Here is an 18,437-nt window from a genome sequence, read left to right on the forward strand (position 1 = left end):
ACCTACACGAATAACGATGTGGCGTAGTAGGCGAGAGCGCGAGCCAGCGTCTTCATGTTTTGTTTCTCACGCGACGTCATACTTTTACACAAGGCGCGCATCTGCTCCCGTTTCTCTAACCACGCGACGCCATCCTAGGCCCGCGCGCTGGCGTTGGCCGCTGACGTCACGCTCCCCCACTTCGCAGCCGCGGCTCGAGGCTTCGCCCCGCTCCGCGAGAACGCCCACTCAGATAAACAGATCCGGCGGGCTTGAGCCTCCTATGCTTAATGTACGACAATAAAACTGCGAAGTTACAATGAAAAACTTGTAGCGTACGAACGGTACTGTGCTCGTACTGGAATGAGTGCTACAGTTAAAGAAAGTTGCCTATGCGTAGTTCTTAGTTTAGCTGTTGTATTATTTATATATGAACACTTCAGCAAGAGATCTCTTTCACTAAGCAGGTAGGTCGCGGAACCGATGACAGCCAATGAGGCAACCGTTGACACCCCAAGGGGAAACTAATTTAATCAGGCGCGAAGGCGCTCAAGCGGACCTCGGCGTGCTTGGCAAAAGGGACGTCCCCTCATTCATTCGACGCCACCGACGGGACGGGTAAGGCACGGCAGGCGCCAGGAGGTCCAAGGTGTTCATGAGAAAAAATAACTACGGCAACTTCGCGACACCACACTCCTACGGAACACAACTAAGCTTGTGAGCGAGCTAGCTTTACTTCTACATGGCTGATACCACGGGTACTGGCGAAAAATACTTTTGAAGAATGCTGGTGGCCATATTTTTTTTTGCGACAGGGCCATCCCCCTGTCAGCGAGGGGGCGATGCAAAGATCTGAGGGGGGGGGGGGGGTCAGGACATCCGGACATCCCCCCTGGATCCGCGCCTGCTTACCCCTGTTAATGTGTTTATGCATCAGTGCATACGGTAGCTTGCCAGAAGTGCACATGAAAAGGTGCCATATTGTGAAACAGCACCTTGCTAAGTTGTTGCATTCAGTCTTAATAAACAGATGGTTTTGCTGCACGTCACATGTGGTGGTACACATATATAACATTGTGCAGTGGGGTATCGTTTCCCGTCTTGACGCTTTCAATATTACAAATGCAATTTTCTAGTGAATGGAATCCAGCAAAGCAGTGCTGTGAGAGCTTTTGCAACTTTCACCATTTATTACTTCCCCAATATCACTGTCTGAATCTGTCCGTCACTTTGCCTACTGCTTGTAATGAACAAAGTGACTCACTAAAACACGTTCAACTTTACTGAGCATTTTTCCGGTACGTAAATATGACAAAAAATGCTAGCAAAGTTAATCACGTTAATAATTGTGTTTGCATTCGCATTACTTGCTCGAGTCAAGATTAATAAATTGAAAATTGGCTATGACAACACTTCAATTTTCAGTGCAGACTGCTAACGGAGCCATAAAGCGTGCTCCGACTACTGCTATTTCACTATGGGGCGCGTCAAACTCGACGGTGGCTGCCTGAATGAGCATTTTGGGCCTCACCAAGCTAATGATGTCTTATATTTGTTCTCTTAATTGCATTACTTGTGTGAGCCAGATAACAAAATAAATAATGCAACCACATGAATGTGCTTTGGCATTCAAGCTGCTGACAGTGGCTGTCAGTTTCGTGTTGTCTGCTGCTATTTCACCACCACTCGCTATGACATGAGTGATTTCCAGTGCAGACTGCTAACAGAACCATAAAGCATGCTCTGACTTCTGCTATTTCACTATGGGGCGCATCAAACTCGACGGTGGCTGCCCGAATGAGCATTTTGAGCCCGCCAACGATAATCAGGGTTAACAATAGTGTTTCAATTCAGATATGCCAGCATTTAAATGTGTTTCTATGCCACTTCTTAAATCAAGTACAATGTGTGCAGGACGTTGCTTATCAGAATTGAGCTTCTGTTATAAGGAATATGCCATAAATGGAACTGCTTATTTATTTGAGAGGTCACGGAATGGATGGTTGGCTGTTGCGAACCCACCGGCAAAATTTTGGTAGCCCTAATAAGGGCTGTTCTTTTGTTAAAAGAAGCCGTTATGCTTCGTCGAGTGGCTCAATGCCAGACAGCTCGCAGTCGGAGTCGCTTTCTTTAGTGTCATCTTCACCCAGCTGGATGATGATGTGTTGAATGTGCTCACTCCCAGACGTGTCAAGTCTGAACTTTGCCTCCAAGTCCATCACGTGCTGAATGCTCTTCCTCGAGTCTTTCGCCGTTACCAGCTTGATTTCTCCCTCAAGATGGCGTCAACCGTGGACAGCTTGAAGTCTCTGTTGTCCGCAGCGATGCCATTTTTGACCTTGGCCCACAGAATCTCAATCGGATTAAATTCGCAGTGGTACGGCGGGAGCCCGAGTACAATGCAACCGGCCCTTACAGCTGTGTTGCCTACGATGTAACTCAGAAAGCGTGACTTTACAGATGCCACCAGCTCAAGCAGCTGCTTCTTTGTCATTCTTTCACCGTAAGTGATGTTCTTGCTTGTGAGCCGCTCCTGTATTTTTTCCTTCCAGGCCGTCGTCGGCAATTTCTTTTCTCGCCGGCTATGGTAAGGTGCATTGTCTAAAACAATGACGCTACCAGCTGGCAACTTCTGCAGAACGTCATTGAACCAGCCCTCAAAGCGATTGCCGTCCATTTTCTCGTGGTAGTCGCCTGTCTTTTGGCCTCGGAATACATCCAAGCAGCCATCGACGAAACCACCCTCGCTGCCGATGTGTGTCACGATCAGGCGCTGACCTTTCCCAGAAGGTTGTTTAAGACACGTCGTCAGGCCATTTGCTCGAGCGAACAGGCGTCCGCGCTTCTGCACCACGGTGTCTGTCCACCAGTAGCGCACCCAGGATTTCTGCCAGGGGGGGGGGGGGGGGTTGACAGTTTGCCAATACCATCTAAACTGCACTAATTTCGGTTTCTTCACGGGAAATTGTCAAAAAAATGCGCTTTTTGCGAGTGTGCAGACGATTGCGCGTCTTACATCTTAGTTGCAGTACTCAAATGCGCAAGGAACGAAAAGGGGTTAAACAAAAGGGGGGTTTAAGTCGGCCTCAGGGGGGGGGGTTACAACCCCCGAATCCCCCCCCCGTCGGTGCGCCACTGCTGTCCACACGATCGACCGAGTGTGTCCCGCCGTCACCCATGTCTCGTCCAGGTAGATCTTTCGGTCTTCCGCCCGGTAGCGCTTCAGGTCACGGAGGTAGCGATTGCGCCAATCGGTGATGTCATCCCGGTCGATAAGCAGCGAGTTGCGACTTCTCTTTTCGTGATCGAAGCCGATATCGGCAAGCAGGCGACGCACAGTACACCGCCTTTGTGATGGGAGTTCCATAAGCGCCGAGAAGTCGGTAGTTATCTTCTCGACCGTCGGTATCTCGTTGCGGCGAAAGAAATCGTGCACACATGACCTCAGCACGCACAACGTGAAGCTGTCAAACTTCGCGCTGCGTCTTCTCTTCTCCGCATTGCGTGGGCGCTTTCGCGAGGGCGTCGTCAGTTTGCCACCCGAAAAATGCGAAGCTTTAACATCTTCCCTCACCCTAAACACAGTCCTATCGCTGACACCGAGCATGTCGGCGACAAACTTGCTCGTGTCCTCCACGCTGCGTTCAGGCTCCCTGTTACCCCAAAACGTGTAGCACTGCAAGATCATGTTGCGTGAATCGCTGTTCAGGATGTGGCCGCTCTTGTTCTTGCCGAGGCTCCTTGGTGGTGTGGTCATCGAGGCGACACAAGGCTCGTTCGGCAACAAAGGATCGCGTTCCGATGTCACCTCGCTGGGCTCCATGGCTGAAAACTGGCACGGAATGCCGCGCGCGATCGTTCGCGAACTCACGAGATCGCAGGTTCGCAACCGCGAAAAAAAAAAGAAAAAAATATTAATTAAAATTAAGCCCAACACATTAAAAAAATAAGGTTGTGCAAACACACAAAAAGTATATATGAATCTTATGCTATTAAGCCAGCGACTACTACGCCCGGTGCCGTCAATCTTGCTCCGTAGCAGACGACGCACAGCGTTGTAGAAGGCACGGAGTTATTTTTCTCTCGCGATCCGGCATGTGCGGTAGCATTTCCATCATGATAGTTTTACCAATCCACTCGTCAAAATACACAAATCTTATTTATGCCGACAAGTACGCGTTTTAGAAGCAGTCACAATTTTTTGAGCGGGACTATTTCTTTAGTCGCGGAGCAATTGGCTGCTGCGCTTCGGTCAACTGGGCGGGGCCTCTCCTGTCTTCAGTTCCCCTACATAGGGAACTAGGGAAAGGAGAGGCTATTTAAGCGCAGGTTTTGTGCCCTGCTGATTAGTCTAGAAGCTGAACCTATGCGCTGCTGAGAAGCCGTCGGGGGGCTAGTGCCGTCCAGTATCGCCTGGGCCGCCTGGCCATGTCGGAGCGCCAAGTAACTAGTTGGCGTACGAGACGTCAGACCAGCGTCTGCAACGAAGTTCACGGTAGTTCGCCTCAAGTTAGCTCAACCTGCTTGAAAGAAGTCGTCAGATCTAGACTCCCGGGAAACCTAGCCCAGCAATTCGCATCCACCTCGACAAGATCGGACCGCCAGCATTCTTCGGGAAAGCTCTGTGCACCGACTTCACGGTTTATGGACTTGCTGCTGCTGCCCGGCCACGCGTATGGCATCGTTTGTTTCTTTTTAACTTTATTTTTAGTGAAACGCTGTTAGGTGTTATTCTTGTATATTTGATCCGCGCCCTGTTTCATATGTGTATGTATTGTTAATTGTTCATCATATTTCTGTGTCATCATTGTGTTATCTTAAGTTCAGGTGTATTAGTCTGTCTTTTGTCTTTTTTATTTTTTATTTTTTAATTGTGCATATTTATCCGTCGATAAATATCTGTTTTTTTTGTTTACTCCCGACTCTGACTCTTTTCACTGTGTTCGCTTGAGTACGCAACGACCAACCAGCTTGTCTACCCCGTCGATCGACTTCGCGCCGACGACAAATCGGGGAGAGCTGTGACAGTAACCATAACGTATTATTAACAAAGCTTGAGATATCAGGGGCCTCCCACAGCAGTTAGGTCACATTTAGACACCACTATGTGCACACAACTTTAAATTGTTTCCTGGAGAAATAAAAACACTAGTCCCACAAGGAAGCATTCTTGGTCCGCTGCTTTTTAATTTATGTATAAACGATGCTGTTCTGATCTATCAGAAGGCAAAATTCATCATATATGCAGACGATACTAGTGTGTTCGGCATGTTATACTAGCTTAATAAATAGCGCAAAACGAGTTTCTCCAGAATGCATAAACACGGTCTACAGAAAATTATCTAAAAATAAATTAAAATAAGAAAAGCCGTAATTTTTTATGCGAAAGGCACAAGGATTCCATAAGGTCACTTTAGAGATGAACAAAGGGTGCATAGAAATAGTCAGTGAAATTAAAGTATTAGGCACATACTTCTCTAGTACGCTACACTGGGATCAACAACTGTAGTAAAAACGCTTTGCCGTATCACAGGAATGCTAAACAGGAACAGATATCGTCTACCAACATCTGTAAAAATATCAATTTACCACTCATTATTTGCATCACACATTAATTATACACAACTGACTCTAACCTCAGGAAAATACGTTTACTACAGAAAAAAAATACGTGTCGTAGCAAACGTGCCATACCACAATCACAGTGAGCACCTCTTTAAACACTACAACATACCCACAATCTACTCCCTATACAACCGCTCTCTCCTTCGTATATGGCACTCAAACCCTGAAAACAGCGTATTTAATGAAATTGCTTGTCTGCATCTTCTTTCTGGGGTTTTACGTGCCAAAACCAGTACTGATTATGAGGCACGCCGTAGTGGAGGGCGCCGGATTAATTTTGACTACCTCTTTAACGTGCACTACAACGCACGGGCGCACTACAACGCACATGGGCGTTTTTGCATTTCGCCTCCATCGAAATGCGGCCGCCGCGGCCGGGATTCGATCTCGTGCTCAGCAGCTGACTGAGTCACCGCGGCGGGTATGGACAAAAACGGCTTCCTACAGTTTTCCATCATGGAGAATTTTGGTCTGTACCCCCTTCAAGAACCACCGATATGGCTTGCAAATGACCAAAAATAAATTACCCAGACTGCTTAATTCATTTCATGACGCCGACATTGATATCATCAACATAACACGGTCAGAACTGTACTCCCTTATCCGAACCTTCTCCTAATTAATGAATCAAGCATAATTTCTTTTTCACCTGTATTCACATATACGTATTGTTTGTAATAAAATAATTTTCGCTCATCCTATTATTTCTCCTAATCATTCCAATATTAATCTAGCACCATTTTCACCTTTAATTATGAATTGTCAAGCGTACGTAATTTTCATTTTTATTTACGTATTGCCAAGTGTATGTAATGTGGTGGTGTGTACTGTCTGAATTGTTATTTGCCATTGTTCAATTTCCTTTGAGGAATACATGGTTGCGCTACCAGGAAAACAGACTTAAGAAAAGTAGGAAACGATAGGTTGGGCACAGAACTTGAGCTGTTTTACTCTTACAGCAAAGCAGGAGGCATTTAACAAATGCGCCTGCGTGTGTCGCATAAAGCGATTACAGTGACGTTTTTAACAGCTGCATCTCGTTGCCAAACAGAAAAACGGACGTATCACTAATACAACTCGTGTCTCTCTCTTTTATGTGATAAGCCTCCAAAAGTTATCTTGCCAATTAATGTCACGCAGTAGTGGCTCACATGTGCCGGCCAAGCAATGCGCAGGTAAGTGCGCATTACCTTTGTTCATGATGGACAATTGATGCTCCCGTGCCAGGTCTCCCTGTTTGGCCCACGTGCGGTCTGGTGTGGTTTTTCTGGCATCCTGACTTTTTGTTAACGCGGCTAATGCGCGGACACATTGCTCCAGAAGGTGAAGGGCAAAAAGCGTATGCCTAGCCCTAACCAAAAAGGATGCAAGCCCGCAGTGGTGCCAACAAATTTTCCCACAATTTGAAGAAAGTCGCACATAGATTTGGTGCTTTCTCGGCGCCATATAAGTTGGCTGGACTGTCCACGCATGAGCCGCGTTGACAGAAGTCAGGATGCCAGAAAAACCACACCAGAACTTGGCGCCCAGCAACAAATTCTATTCAATTTCCTTGTTGCCCAATATGGAAACTATCTTGGAGTGATTAATTATTGTACTGTAACATTTATATATAATGTTTCTGTACAGTATATAATGTTGATTGAGCGACTCACTGCCACCATGTAACACCTCAAGCTGCCTCACTGCAGCTTAGCCCCCGCCATTGTTTGACTTCGCAATGGAAAGAAAGATCACTGACCGCCTCAGACACCACTCATCGGACCATGCAAAAATCGCACAAGTACCAAGTTCGCGATCTTTTCACACTAGGAATGAACCGATCCTCGCCTGGGGAAAGAAAAACGGTCTCGATCAAAATGTCGAGTAGGGCCTCTTGCGCTGGAGTTTGAGGTATAGTAGCGGCGCCTGGGGCGGCGAGAAAAGTCATCTGGGTAGTACCAGCTTGGGTAGCATTGAGCCCCGGCTGTGGCGAAGCACGTTTCTAGTCCGAGTTTTGCGTTGATTCGCACTTTTTTCTGTCCTGTTGCGAGTGCGAAAAGGCTCGTCACTTCTCACAGACCACGCTGCGAGCTGGCCGCAGCCTAGTTTAACGAAGACGGACTCTCCGCGTGCCGTGGGACGTTATGCTGGAAGCAGAAGGAATCGGCGACGCCGATCCGGAGAGCTCAGCCTCGAAAAAGCGTCCCCATCGTAGGTTACTGCTGCGTCGTGGGCTGCCACGAGCAACAAGTCCTGAATCCCAACATCAGATGCTACCGTTTTCCTTCGAGGCCTCACGCAGCGGAGCGTCGGGCGCACTGGATAACTTCATTACTCCACTACGAGCAGCACAGATTCGAGAGTTAAATGCTCTCACCCTTGACGTCAAGCCAACACGTTAGCGCAGAGCATCAAGGCAGTATTGATTACAGCACATCGATGTTCGAGCGCTGTCATTAATAGCTACATTAACGAGCAGCGCACGAGCTCGCGCTGCAGCGCGCGATTCGCACGTACGTTTCTGCGAGCTCATATGCATTGCATCAGTTATATGTTGCTAAAGGTCGCCTATTACAGCGCAGACATGACTACTTGTCTAGCGGCATGCAGTCACCACAGATTGCAGGAGGCCCGCCGTTTCGCGGCATGCTGAAGGAGCGCTGCCGTCGCAGTTCCGTACACATGATGTCTGCTTATCGCTGCTGTGAATTCATTTATGGCAAGCATTTCCTCGCGTTTGTGCGCCTGAATATAGCAGCGTGCAAACTTTACCTGACGTTCAACTTCGTACGCGACTCGCCTCACTTCGCCGCTTATTTCTTGATAGGCGTACACGTATTCGGCGTTGCATAATTTCTTGCCTAGCGTGCCACCCCTGAAGAAATCTTCGGCGCCCGATATTCGCTGCAAGCCGTGGTACAACACAACCGAAAGTGGCGGGTCCATATTGTAAACGTGCTTCCCGAAGCAAACGACCGAGCTTGGTACTATCCAGTTCAGAACAGAGGGCGCTCTTTAGCACCTAGGGAGCCTAAACAGCGCTTGCATGTAGGCTCCCTATTTGAAGCTAAACATTTCGACAGAATTACCTGTCTGGTTGGGAAAATTGATTAAGACTTCGAGATTGACTCCAACCAAATAAGGAAATTTACTAGCCCGACGTTTCGGTACCAATTCGGCTCCTTCTTCAGGGGGTATTCTTCGGAGGTGGCGGTGTGCCGCTTTTAAAAGGTCCGTCGTAACAAAGGAGAGGAAGGGGGAGAGAGCGACGGACCTTTTAAAAGCGGCACACCGCCACCTCCGAAGAATACCCCCTGAAGAAGGAGCCGAATTAGTTCCGAAACGTCGGGCTAGTAAATTTCCTTATTTGGTTGGAGTCAATCTCGAAGTCTTAAGGCTCCCTATTTAGCACCATATTCGCAGCGCCCCCTGGGCAAAGCAGGAGCCCCCACGTGGCTCTTCGGCGCCGATCTTTCGCTGCAGGGGGAAGTTTGCGAAAGAAAACAGACTAGTCTAAATTCCCATTTGGCTGATGGACCGTGAGAAACGCAGAAAAATTTCTTGGACGCGCGGAGTTTCCTAGGTGGCGGCTCCATCGTTCTACGATGGAGCCAAGATTGGGGATTTTACGGCTCAAACGTTTTGAAAAGGTGATTGGCATCACTACAATGAACAATTCGACTTCGAAAAGCCACCCGAAGAGCTTGAATCACGTGCCCAACTTAGCTGCAATTTCGCAGCTAAGAAGGATTTAAATATTTGTTGTTTCTGCGTATGAACAAAGTTCGTTCCTCTTTCCTGAATTTCGACATCCTTGAAATCTCAATTGTCCTTGAATGTTCTGTACAAAGTCTGGATTCCTTGCTTTGAATGATAAATAGTAAAAATGATCATGTAACAGACTGTCAAACCTCGAACAAGTATATATCTACTGCTACGATTCTCTCAATAAAACTATCAAAATGAAGGAAAAATTAACCCAGGAAGAACCACAAAGAGTGGCTGGCGGATGTAAAAAAGATGCCATCAGCTATAAGAAACTTTCGAACGGACTTTAAAACTCAGACCCGCGAAAACTTGATAAATGATGTAAAACATACTCCAGCACGAGTATTGTCCAATACGGGTTAAAACAATGGAAAAAAAAACCCTCGGAAACTGAAAGATGTGCATAATACTCCCACATGAGCTTCAACCAAGTCCAGAATGGGCTTGAAAAATAACGCCCAGGAATAATACAACTCGACGAGGGACATTTCGAGGCAGGCTTTCAACACCTTGCATTACGATGAATGCACTTCTGCTCAGGAAACATTTTCTAAAATTATTGAAAGAAATCTTTTCCAGCATAAGATTCGTGGGACAACATACTTTAAAGGGTCACTAAAGGGAAATGTGATTTCTTAAAGGTCCCTTGCACAATACCAAAGACACCACTCGAAACCGCGAGAAGGGTAAGCCACGCGCGACGGATGGCGCCGTCGCCTTCCCACTTGGTTTTAAGAATTGTGGTGGACACCTGGTGGAAAAATGCCCAGCTGATATGCTGCGCAGTCTATACGCCCCACACATATTGCTGGAAAAAACGACTTAACAAAGTCCTCGAGCTGCGTGGGCGGTGGGATGTGCCACAAATGTGAGGAACAACGAAAGCAGGATAGCTTCTCTACGAGCACTTGCCCTCCCGACCCAATCTGTTCCAGCACTTGCGCCTCTGAGCTCGTTTCATGGCCGTGGAACATGCAGTCTCGCCGGTCACGTGACCCGTTGGGCGCAATAAGCGCTCGCAGTTGCGAGTCGAGCGTGCAAGGAGGGACAGTGTTTTGAAGCCGTTGCAATCGGATGATTGCCCAGTCCCAGTGACCGTAATGACGCCCGCGGCGATATGGATACCCCTGGAATGTGCTCAACTTGCCCAGCGGAAGTCCGCTGGAGCACGGACATTTGAGCCGCCTTTGCTATAATGAATATTGCATTCGCAGCAGTCGCTGTGTCACGCAACGGGCAGAATGCCCACACGCATGCGCGCTTACAAGTGCGCTGTAAGTTAGGCAAGGCACGACGTCCGAGCGAGCTGTATAGGAAGGATAGCTTTGGATTATCTTTTGAACATAGAACTGTCACTAAGAAACGACAAAGCATCTGGAAGGATTCAAGCGCGGGCCCAAATACGTTCTTGGGGCGTCTGCGATAGGATGTATCCGAAATTAGCCGTTGGACGGATTGTCTCCGAAATGGTGCACGAATATTGGGACATGTCGCGCGACGGATGGATGAGGCTGAACCCTTTAAATTGGGCGGCGGCTCACGCCACCTAGCCGCGACTGGTAATATATACGTTGTACTTAATGGGTGGTGAAAGTTGACTCTTGCCGCGATTCGTGTAACGAATTGTGTTGACACCCTTTGTCGTGGCAGTCAGTGCCTGTGTCACAGCCGGTTTAGACTCGGACCAACCGAGCGGCATGGGGTGGCCCATCATCACGATTAACGGTGCTGCAGTGCGCGCCTTGTTAGTAACTTAATTGACTCGTGGTAAAGAAATAGTTCTAAACGATTTCTTATATCTCGTTCGTGTAAACCGAACTAACGAGTTGCGCGGAAGAAGGGTCCAATAATGGTACAATTCGTTGTTACGCTGCACGTATGCGGGCTATCGAGTAGACATCGCTGCAAGACCCTCGCAGCTGCCGCCGCCATGGCACACAAGGTCCGAACAGGGAGTGGTATGTCACTTAGCGAGTTTGCATAGGGAAAGGTTGAAGACAAAGCCTGGCAAGGGAACAAGAATTCAGCCTCTAGAGTTCGGAAAGGAGTATCTAGCTGACAGGGGTCATGAGAAGGAAACTTACAGAAGAATAACATTGGCTTGGAGTGCATCCTGGCTGGGAATTTACCACTGTCCTTGAAAAAAAAAAGTGTACAATCATTGCACTCTACCGGTGCTAACATATGGGGCAGGTTAACAAAGAAGCTCGAGAACAAGGACCGCACAAAGAGCGATGGAAAGAAACATGTTAGGCCCAAGGTTAAGAGACGGGAAGAGAGCGGTGTGGATCAGAGAGCAAACGGGGATAGCTGATACTCTAGCTGACATTAAGAGAAAAAAAAATGGAGCTGGGTAGGCCATGTAATACGTAGGGTAGATAACCGGTGGACCATTAGAGTTACAGAATGGGTGCCAAGAGGAGGGAAGCGCAGTCGAGGACGGTAGAAAACTAGGTGGTGTGATGAAGTCAGGAAATTTGCAGGCGCAAGCTGGAATCAGCTAGCGCAAGAGAGGGGTGATCGAAAATTGCCTTCGTCCTGCAGTGGACATATAGGCTGATGATGATGGCTATTGTTAGCACTCAAATGTGGTTTGAGTAGGATACGTGACGGAGATTAAGCGCGCAACGTCCAGCCTGGTGCGCGCGTCTGGCAAAACCTTTTCGAGCGTCACGGTTGGCGAGAAGCAGCTCGGCTGCCGCCACGTCTCCGCGGATGACGATGAGGGCGGCCAGACCTGACAGGGGGAAACCGGCCATCGCGCGCTTTCTGAGCGACGATTTAAAGGCGCACAATAGCGTTGCACCAGGAAAGCAGCAGCGATCTATTAAGGCGATCGCCGCAGACGAAACGACCTTGCCAGAACCGATTGCAATGTACGCGCACCATTAGCGCATCTACGCAGGCACCACGCTCTAAGTTGACGCTATTTTAAGGAGTACAGCCTTCGTTTGACCAGTAATCCGAAAGGGCGTCCACGTGTCGCAAGATAGCGTGACGCATTATAATAACACACCCGAAACTGGTCGAGAGGTTATTAGAGCTCTACCAGACCCAGAAAACGCCTGATCTCGTAAATCTGACCTTCAAGCTCGGCCAAGGTCAAACTGGGACTTAGCACGCCACTAGCGGCGGCTGTGCGTACGCCGCGTGGACGCCCATATCTTGAAAGCGATGTGGACAAAGTGCGCGGTCGCGCGGGCCTCATCTTTAAAGCGATCTGCAAAGTGCGCGAGTGCTAGTAGCTTCGTATGCGCTGTGTTTTCGACGCTTAGTTCGCGTTGACGAAATTTCTTGTGACGCAGGCTCACTGCAGTGCCCGTAACTGTTGGGAAAGCACTAAGCCACCTTGGTGCGAGGGTAATCGCAAAGAGGGCCGCTCAGTTATGTCAGTGCACATCCTAATGGAATGCGAACCCAACGAGAACCGTAGGTAACGTACAACTTCCCGAAGCGCTTGGGTTCGATGGATGGATGGATTCAGGTCCTGTGTTGCCACCTGCCTGCCATGTTGGGACCGGGAGGTCAAGCCTCATAGCCCTATCACGGGCGTACTGGACAGCTTCAGGGATATGATCGTGGGATTTAATCATTCCTGAAAACCCATCTCGGGAAATGCCAGTCAAAAGAAACATGAACCGATCAGCCGCAGAAATAAGCAGGACACGATTAGAGTATTGCTGAAAAAAAAAAGCAGGCAAGAGATCGATACGACCTGATCTCTTGAAAACATAGGTAGCGGTACAAGCTAGACTTTGGAAAAAAGATCAATGAGGGGTGTACAAAAATGGTAGGTAAGGAACATGTCTGATTAAATCAAGCAGGCTAGGTGACTATTTGCCACCGCCCCGTTTCAATGGGGATGCCATTAAATCATCATCATGCACGCACCCACGGGAAGACAGGCTGATATCCGCGCTTCGTGTCACGTGGTCAACCCAAGTGAGCAATGCTCATCATATGGTTGCATTCAGGTTATGGGCCTTCCTATACGTACGGAGGCTCGCCAACGCAGTGTGCGCGACAATGGAGGGCCGTTCCTTATCGGCTCCGAGAATAAAGCGCCGATAGCCCTAATCAGTACAAGTATATAAGGCCACTCTGCGCGATTGCTGCCTATCGAACGGCGCTGTCTCCAAGCGTGCACGAAGCACGCAAACTGGGCCGTGTGCATCCAGACGAGTAGCAAGGGCGGGCATTTTAGGTACAGCTGATCTGGTCACATTGATCTCTTCAGTATGATTTGCAGACCCAGTAGGGTGAGCGATAAGAGCCACGCATGACGTCATCACCGGTTCGGTCGGTGATTGGCCGTGTCGAAGCAACACGCCTGTCACGAGTTCCGGGTTCGATTCGACTTTGGCCGGTAAGGGAACGCCGCCGAGAGCATGTGGAGCCGTTCAGACGGCCGTGTGGCTCTCGCAGACGATAAGAACGATGACTCGGAAATAACCTTGCACGTGGCTAGGCTACGATCATTGAAACGCGAACAAAGCCGGACGGGTCCGTAGCTGCATGCGCTGACCATGCAATCAATGTGCCCGCAGGTTCGCGCACCGGAAGTCTTGTCCGCTATCAACCGCACACCACAGAGCGTCAATAATTACAAAAAGGCGGCGCACACAAAAGGTACTCGCTCCTCAGCCTTGCAGCTGGTATAACGCCAATGAATGGGGGGCCTGCCGACTCCTTCACTGCATGGCTTCAGAGTAGTGGCGTAGGCCTATGCATCCACGCACTCGGTGCGCCTCAAGCGAGTCCCCTTTACTGCCGAGATTAAAGTGGTACATCTGCCATGTGATCTGCCTAAAACACGCAACAAGAAAGCTTCAAGTGCACAGAAACGGCTTACCTGGAGATCCTGCGGAGGTCGCAGTTATCATCCTTTCCGTCGCTGCGGCTGAACCACACCTCTAGTAATTTCTCAGTTCCTTCAAAAAAGTCAGAGTAATTGTTTTGCACATCCATTTCGACAGCTTGAAGCGTGCGACGGTCTCAGGACGGGAGCCCACGCTACCGCTGAGGCCGCAGGTTGGAACGGCCGATGGAACGACGGCGGTGCTGGACGTCCTAACGATCCGAGTGCGCAAGCTCGAATGCCGGTTGCTGTGCGGGCAGCAACAACACACAGAGCAGACGACTGATCGCCGGAAGTTGATCGGTTGCGTCACATCCTACGGAAAAACACTCGCGAGTCGCAGAGGCTTTGTAGATTGCAAAATGACCTCTTTTAGAGCATCACTAAGTTAATTTTTTAATTTAAGTTCAGATATGCAAGCAATAAGTAGATGGTGTAAATGATACAGGTGGTGTCTAACTTCAGATCTTAAAGGCTATGCTTTTTGCTGGTTGAGACATCATCATCATAGGTTTTGGACACCACCTATTCGCGCTAAGGAACGCTAACTAGTTACCAGGGTTAACATACATCGGTGTTCTTGTTAAAAATGTTAAATAAGTCCTATTTTTTCTTTGCATGGCAATTTTTTTAGATTGTGTGAGCCACTGCCACTCGTTCGTTTTGACACTCGTAGCCGGCGCCCCCTATGATTACGCGCGTCCAACACTGTCATTACAGCTTTTGAGTTGAAGTTCACTGTAATACAGCTTTTCCCGCAGATTCGGCGCACAATCCGGTGATTGACCGGCCGGTGTTCAGTCTGGTGCTTCGGTGCGTGCTCGTGAAAGCGAATACTGCCGGTGAAGTGATCGCGTGCTGCGGAGCAGGCGCTCCGGCGATTTCCGAGGTGAGCAAACGCCCGTGCGCTCGCCGTGCACTGTGAAGAAATGCACAGTCGGCATCACCGGCCCTCGCTGGTGGCGTCCTATTGGTACAGTGCCTAGAATTTAAGTATATTCTAGGCACTGTACTATTGGGGTTGTACTCGGGCTGCCTTGAATGGCTTCAAACCCTTCGTGACACCATGCGCCTCGGTGTCTTTCTCCATTTCATTTTTACAGGTGGCAATATATTGTCTTCGAGCCAATTCTCCATTTATATTGTACTTTGGCTTGGCACTCTGTCATTGCCGGAGACGTCAAAATTGTTTGCTGGGGCTGATGGCGAGGAAGCCTCACGCGGAAATCTGCATAAACCATTTTATTGACAAATTTCAACGCTGAGAAGTTGCAGGTTCCATTGGACGGGCATGGTTTGTTGTCGGCCGCCTTGATCGCTAATACAAGTTTTGTCGCTGGAGCCAATGCCACACACACGACACTAGTGCTTCTCGGACTACGTCTTTTTAGCGCTAGTCTCAATTCCACTTGTCAAGACGTTGGTTCCAGCGAAACCCCTTGATCGACCACTGTAAATCGCTTCACCTTCCTGTGATCTTCGGTCTTGAGTCACTAAGGTGCTGAAAACTGTTACGTCTTCCAAGTGAAAATGTGTTTGACAAGAAAGGTAGCCCTCCGTTGCATTGAGGGCTCTCACGTTTGCGCTTTGTTCACTGCACAGCTTGAGGGCAAGGTTCCGACTGGTGTTATACAAGTTCTGGGGTGCTTTCTTCGCTGCTGGGTGCATTTTTTCATCGCGACGATAGATTAGCTTTTTTACACTCCAGTACATGTAACCGGGAAATGGAGGCCTCAGGAGCGCACCTGAGATTGTAATAACGCTGTGTCTAAAGGTACGCCATTTACTAGAATCGGCCACAATCACTCGGAACAGCTGTAGTGTGCATCTGGAAACTATCATATGTGGCAGGTTTTCGCCGGTTAAATGAACTAAAGTGTCGCTGCACCAACGTGTCCGAGAATCAGCAAAGCGGCAGGTTGCATTGGTTTTCCAAACATGATGACGAGTGCACCTCACCTGCCTCGTCCCTCGAAGTCAAGCATGTTCCCTTTGAGCACCTACATCTGATTACATTGCTACACAAGATAGTTTTTTTATTTGAAAGGACATTCTTTTATTCTCATGTTTTGCAACTTATACTGAGATGACATCAACGAAAGACCAAGAGGCAAAATAGAGGGCACTTGAGGCATTTCATTGCGCATTTATCAAATTGGTCACAAAACTGCGTTTCTCTTTGTGAAATGCTTTCGGAAGAAATGCTGACACAATTATCATTTGTGCAGTCAATCTTGAAGGCTCGCAGTATTTGTGGGTTTATCAAGATGCCTATGCAACACTGCAGAGGCATGTTGTTGCTGTGCTCTCTCGGCCTGCCCCCAACAAATTCATGTGCCTGTGTTTAGTTGGTAGCACTTTGTCGTGTCTACATGTTGACCTTTGCGCATAGTTGCACTGAAAGCTGACACCCACGCATTAAATATTCAGGGGTCTTACGTGCCAAAACCACGATCTGATCGCATTCAGGTGGGGGGAGAAAATTCACTTGACCAACTTGGAATATGCTGAAGCAAATGGAAACAGTGCCTGTCACCTTTGCCTTATTGCCCTCGTTTCTTGTGTGCGCGCTGCAGTTTCAAGATGGAAGCAGTGATTTATTTTCTCACGACTCGTATAACGAGTAGGCATGGTGGAAGTGAGACCTTGGAGAAAGCGTGTTATTTCTGGTGTTTCATGGGTTAAAATGAGCAGGTCCAGACAGTTGCGGAACACAGCAACAGTCAGTTGCACCTTTGGGCCTCGGTATAATGAACACAAATATAATGAGATCTTTAACCGTTACTCTTAACTAATATATCCTTTTTATGTCAGATGCGACTTCATTATATTAAGTTTAAACATTTAAGCCAACTGATTTACAATATAAAAGCAACAAAGTATCATTTGTGTAGTGAAAGCTCCTTGAGATGTTTCAACCAATCAAGGTGCTCTGGTTCGATCCCATAAAAAGTGAGCTACGTAGACGCCATTAAAGAAAGGCATAGTACAAGCTGAAGGAAGCCACTGGGCTGTTACATTCTGACAGCAGACGGCTTTGCTGTTAGTGGCACCCTCTGGGCAAAGCTTGTGTGCAAAGCAGTAGTAAAGGGCTGCAAGGAAATTGCTAAATTGTCAATAAATAACTAGTATACACTGCAGCAGCAAGGCTGCTAACTGTAATTTTCTTATTAGCAGCCTTTAATTAGCGCCAAAGCAGTTGACACCTGCAGCTCGTGGTTAGCAGATGTCAGCTTCGTAATATTTTAGTTTGCCGAGGGCACTGCCTAATCTCCGAGGCTGTGCATTCTTGCCCGTTGAGGCAAGTTCTAGTAGCGCTGTATTTTCTATTTTTTCTAAAAGCTTTCCTATTAAAACCGTCTACATTTGTAAATATTCTGTGACGCACACGCTTGTATTTCAAATGTAAAATTTTACACTGAGGCTGCTCTGTGAAACTATTATCTACCAGTAGTACTAGTACTACCTGCTATCAGAGAGTAGGCTTCATGTGTGTCTCTAAATTTCTTTCAAGTTGCACTTAACCACTGAAAAGGCCTTCCTTGAAATGATTGATTGGGTTTCCCGAGCCAAGCAGGAGAATGATGTGCATGCGTACAGGTTCACCATGGCAAAGAAAAAGAATTGAAAAACCGAATCTCGCTTCCAACAGGCAGACAGGCGTGTCAATAACACAGTTTGTGCATCTTTTTCTGATATGTAAAGCCTCCTAGAAGTACTCGTGCAGTAGTTTACTTGCTTCACAAGACTAAGCAAGGAACAAATCGCGGCCCGCCGTTGTATGAATTGTAGAAATGCTGGAAAAGGGGTTTGTGTGTGAGTTTCTGCGTAAGAGAATTATGTTTTCTCGTGTGTTCAAATTACAATTCGACGCTATCACATCTGTAGGTTGTGGTTAAGTCGTACTTTACGATTTTTCTGATGCATTTTACTTTGAGAAATAAATTAGTTCATTAACGCCTCTGCACCGTGTAGGTCGGGGTGGTTAGGGATGATTTTTTTGGGCCGCGGATGCCTGTGCCGACGCCGAATTTCCCGCGACAATAGAAGTGGCGAATATTTTAGCAGCAGCTGTTAATGAATACTGTCCTAATTACATGTCATACTGCACTTGAAATAAGCTACTAGTAGTAATCCCAGAGCAGACGACGTCTGCCGACGCTACCACAGTTCACTCTCTCACATTCACTCGTCCACAGGATACAGAATTAGGCAAAGTGCATTC

At 48.0% G+C, this 18,437-nt stretch overlaps 2 protein-coding genes and 1 long non-coding RNA gene across 5 annotated transcripts in view; 1 reads left to right on the plus strand and 2 right to left on the minus strand.

Moving 5' to 3' along the window:
* The window catches only part of LOC119461878 (S-adenosylmethionine decarboxylase proenzyme-like), a 110,229-nt gene extending 95,769 nt beyond the window's left edge, over positions 1 to 14,460 (minus strand). The window contains exon 1 of the mRNA XM_037723248.2: positions 14,207 to 14,460. Coding sequence (XP_037579176.1) covers positions 14,207 to 14,322 — 116 coding nt within the window. The 5' untranslated portion in view covers positions 14,323 to 14,460. The remainder of the gene's footprint in view (positions 1 to 14,206) is intronic.
* LOC125947643 (uncharacterized) overlaps positions 1 to 18,437 on the minus strand; it is a 221,550-nt gene that overhangs the window by 105,839 nt on the left and 97,274 nt on the right. The window lies entirely within an intron of this gene.
* The window catches only part of LOC119461880 (cyclin-dependent kinase 8), a 260,725-nt gene continuing 257,235 nt past the window's right edge, over positions 14,948 to 18,437 (plus strand). For all 3 annotated transcript variants that reach the window (XM_049672776.1, XM_037723249.2, XM_037723250.2), the window contains exon 1: positions 14,948 to 15,101. The gene's annotated coding sequence lies outside the window, so the exon portion shown is untranslated. The remainder of the gene's footprint in view (positions 15,102 to 18,437) is intronic.

The sequence above is a fragment of the Dermacentor silvarum genome, chromosome 8 (genome assembly GCF_013339745.2).
Source record: "Dermacentor silvarum isolate Dsil-2018 chromosome 8, BIME_Dsil_1.4, whole genome shotgun sequence".
In the NCBI taxonomy this organism is placed as follows: Eukaryota; Metazoa; Arthropoda; class Arachnida; order Ixodida; family Ixodidae; genus Dermacentor; species Dermacentor silvarum.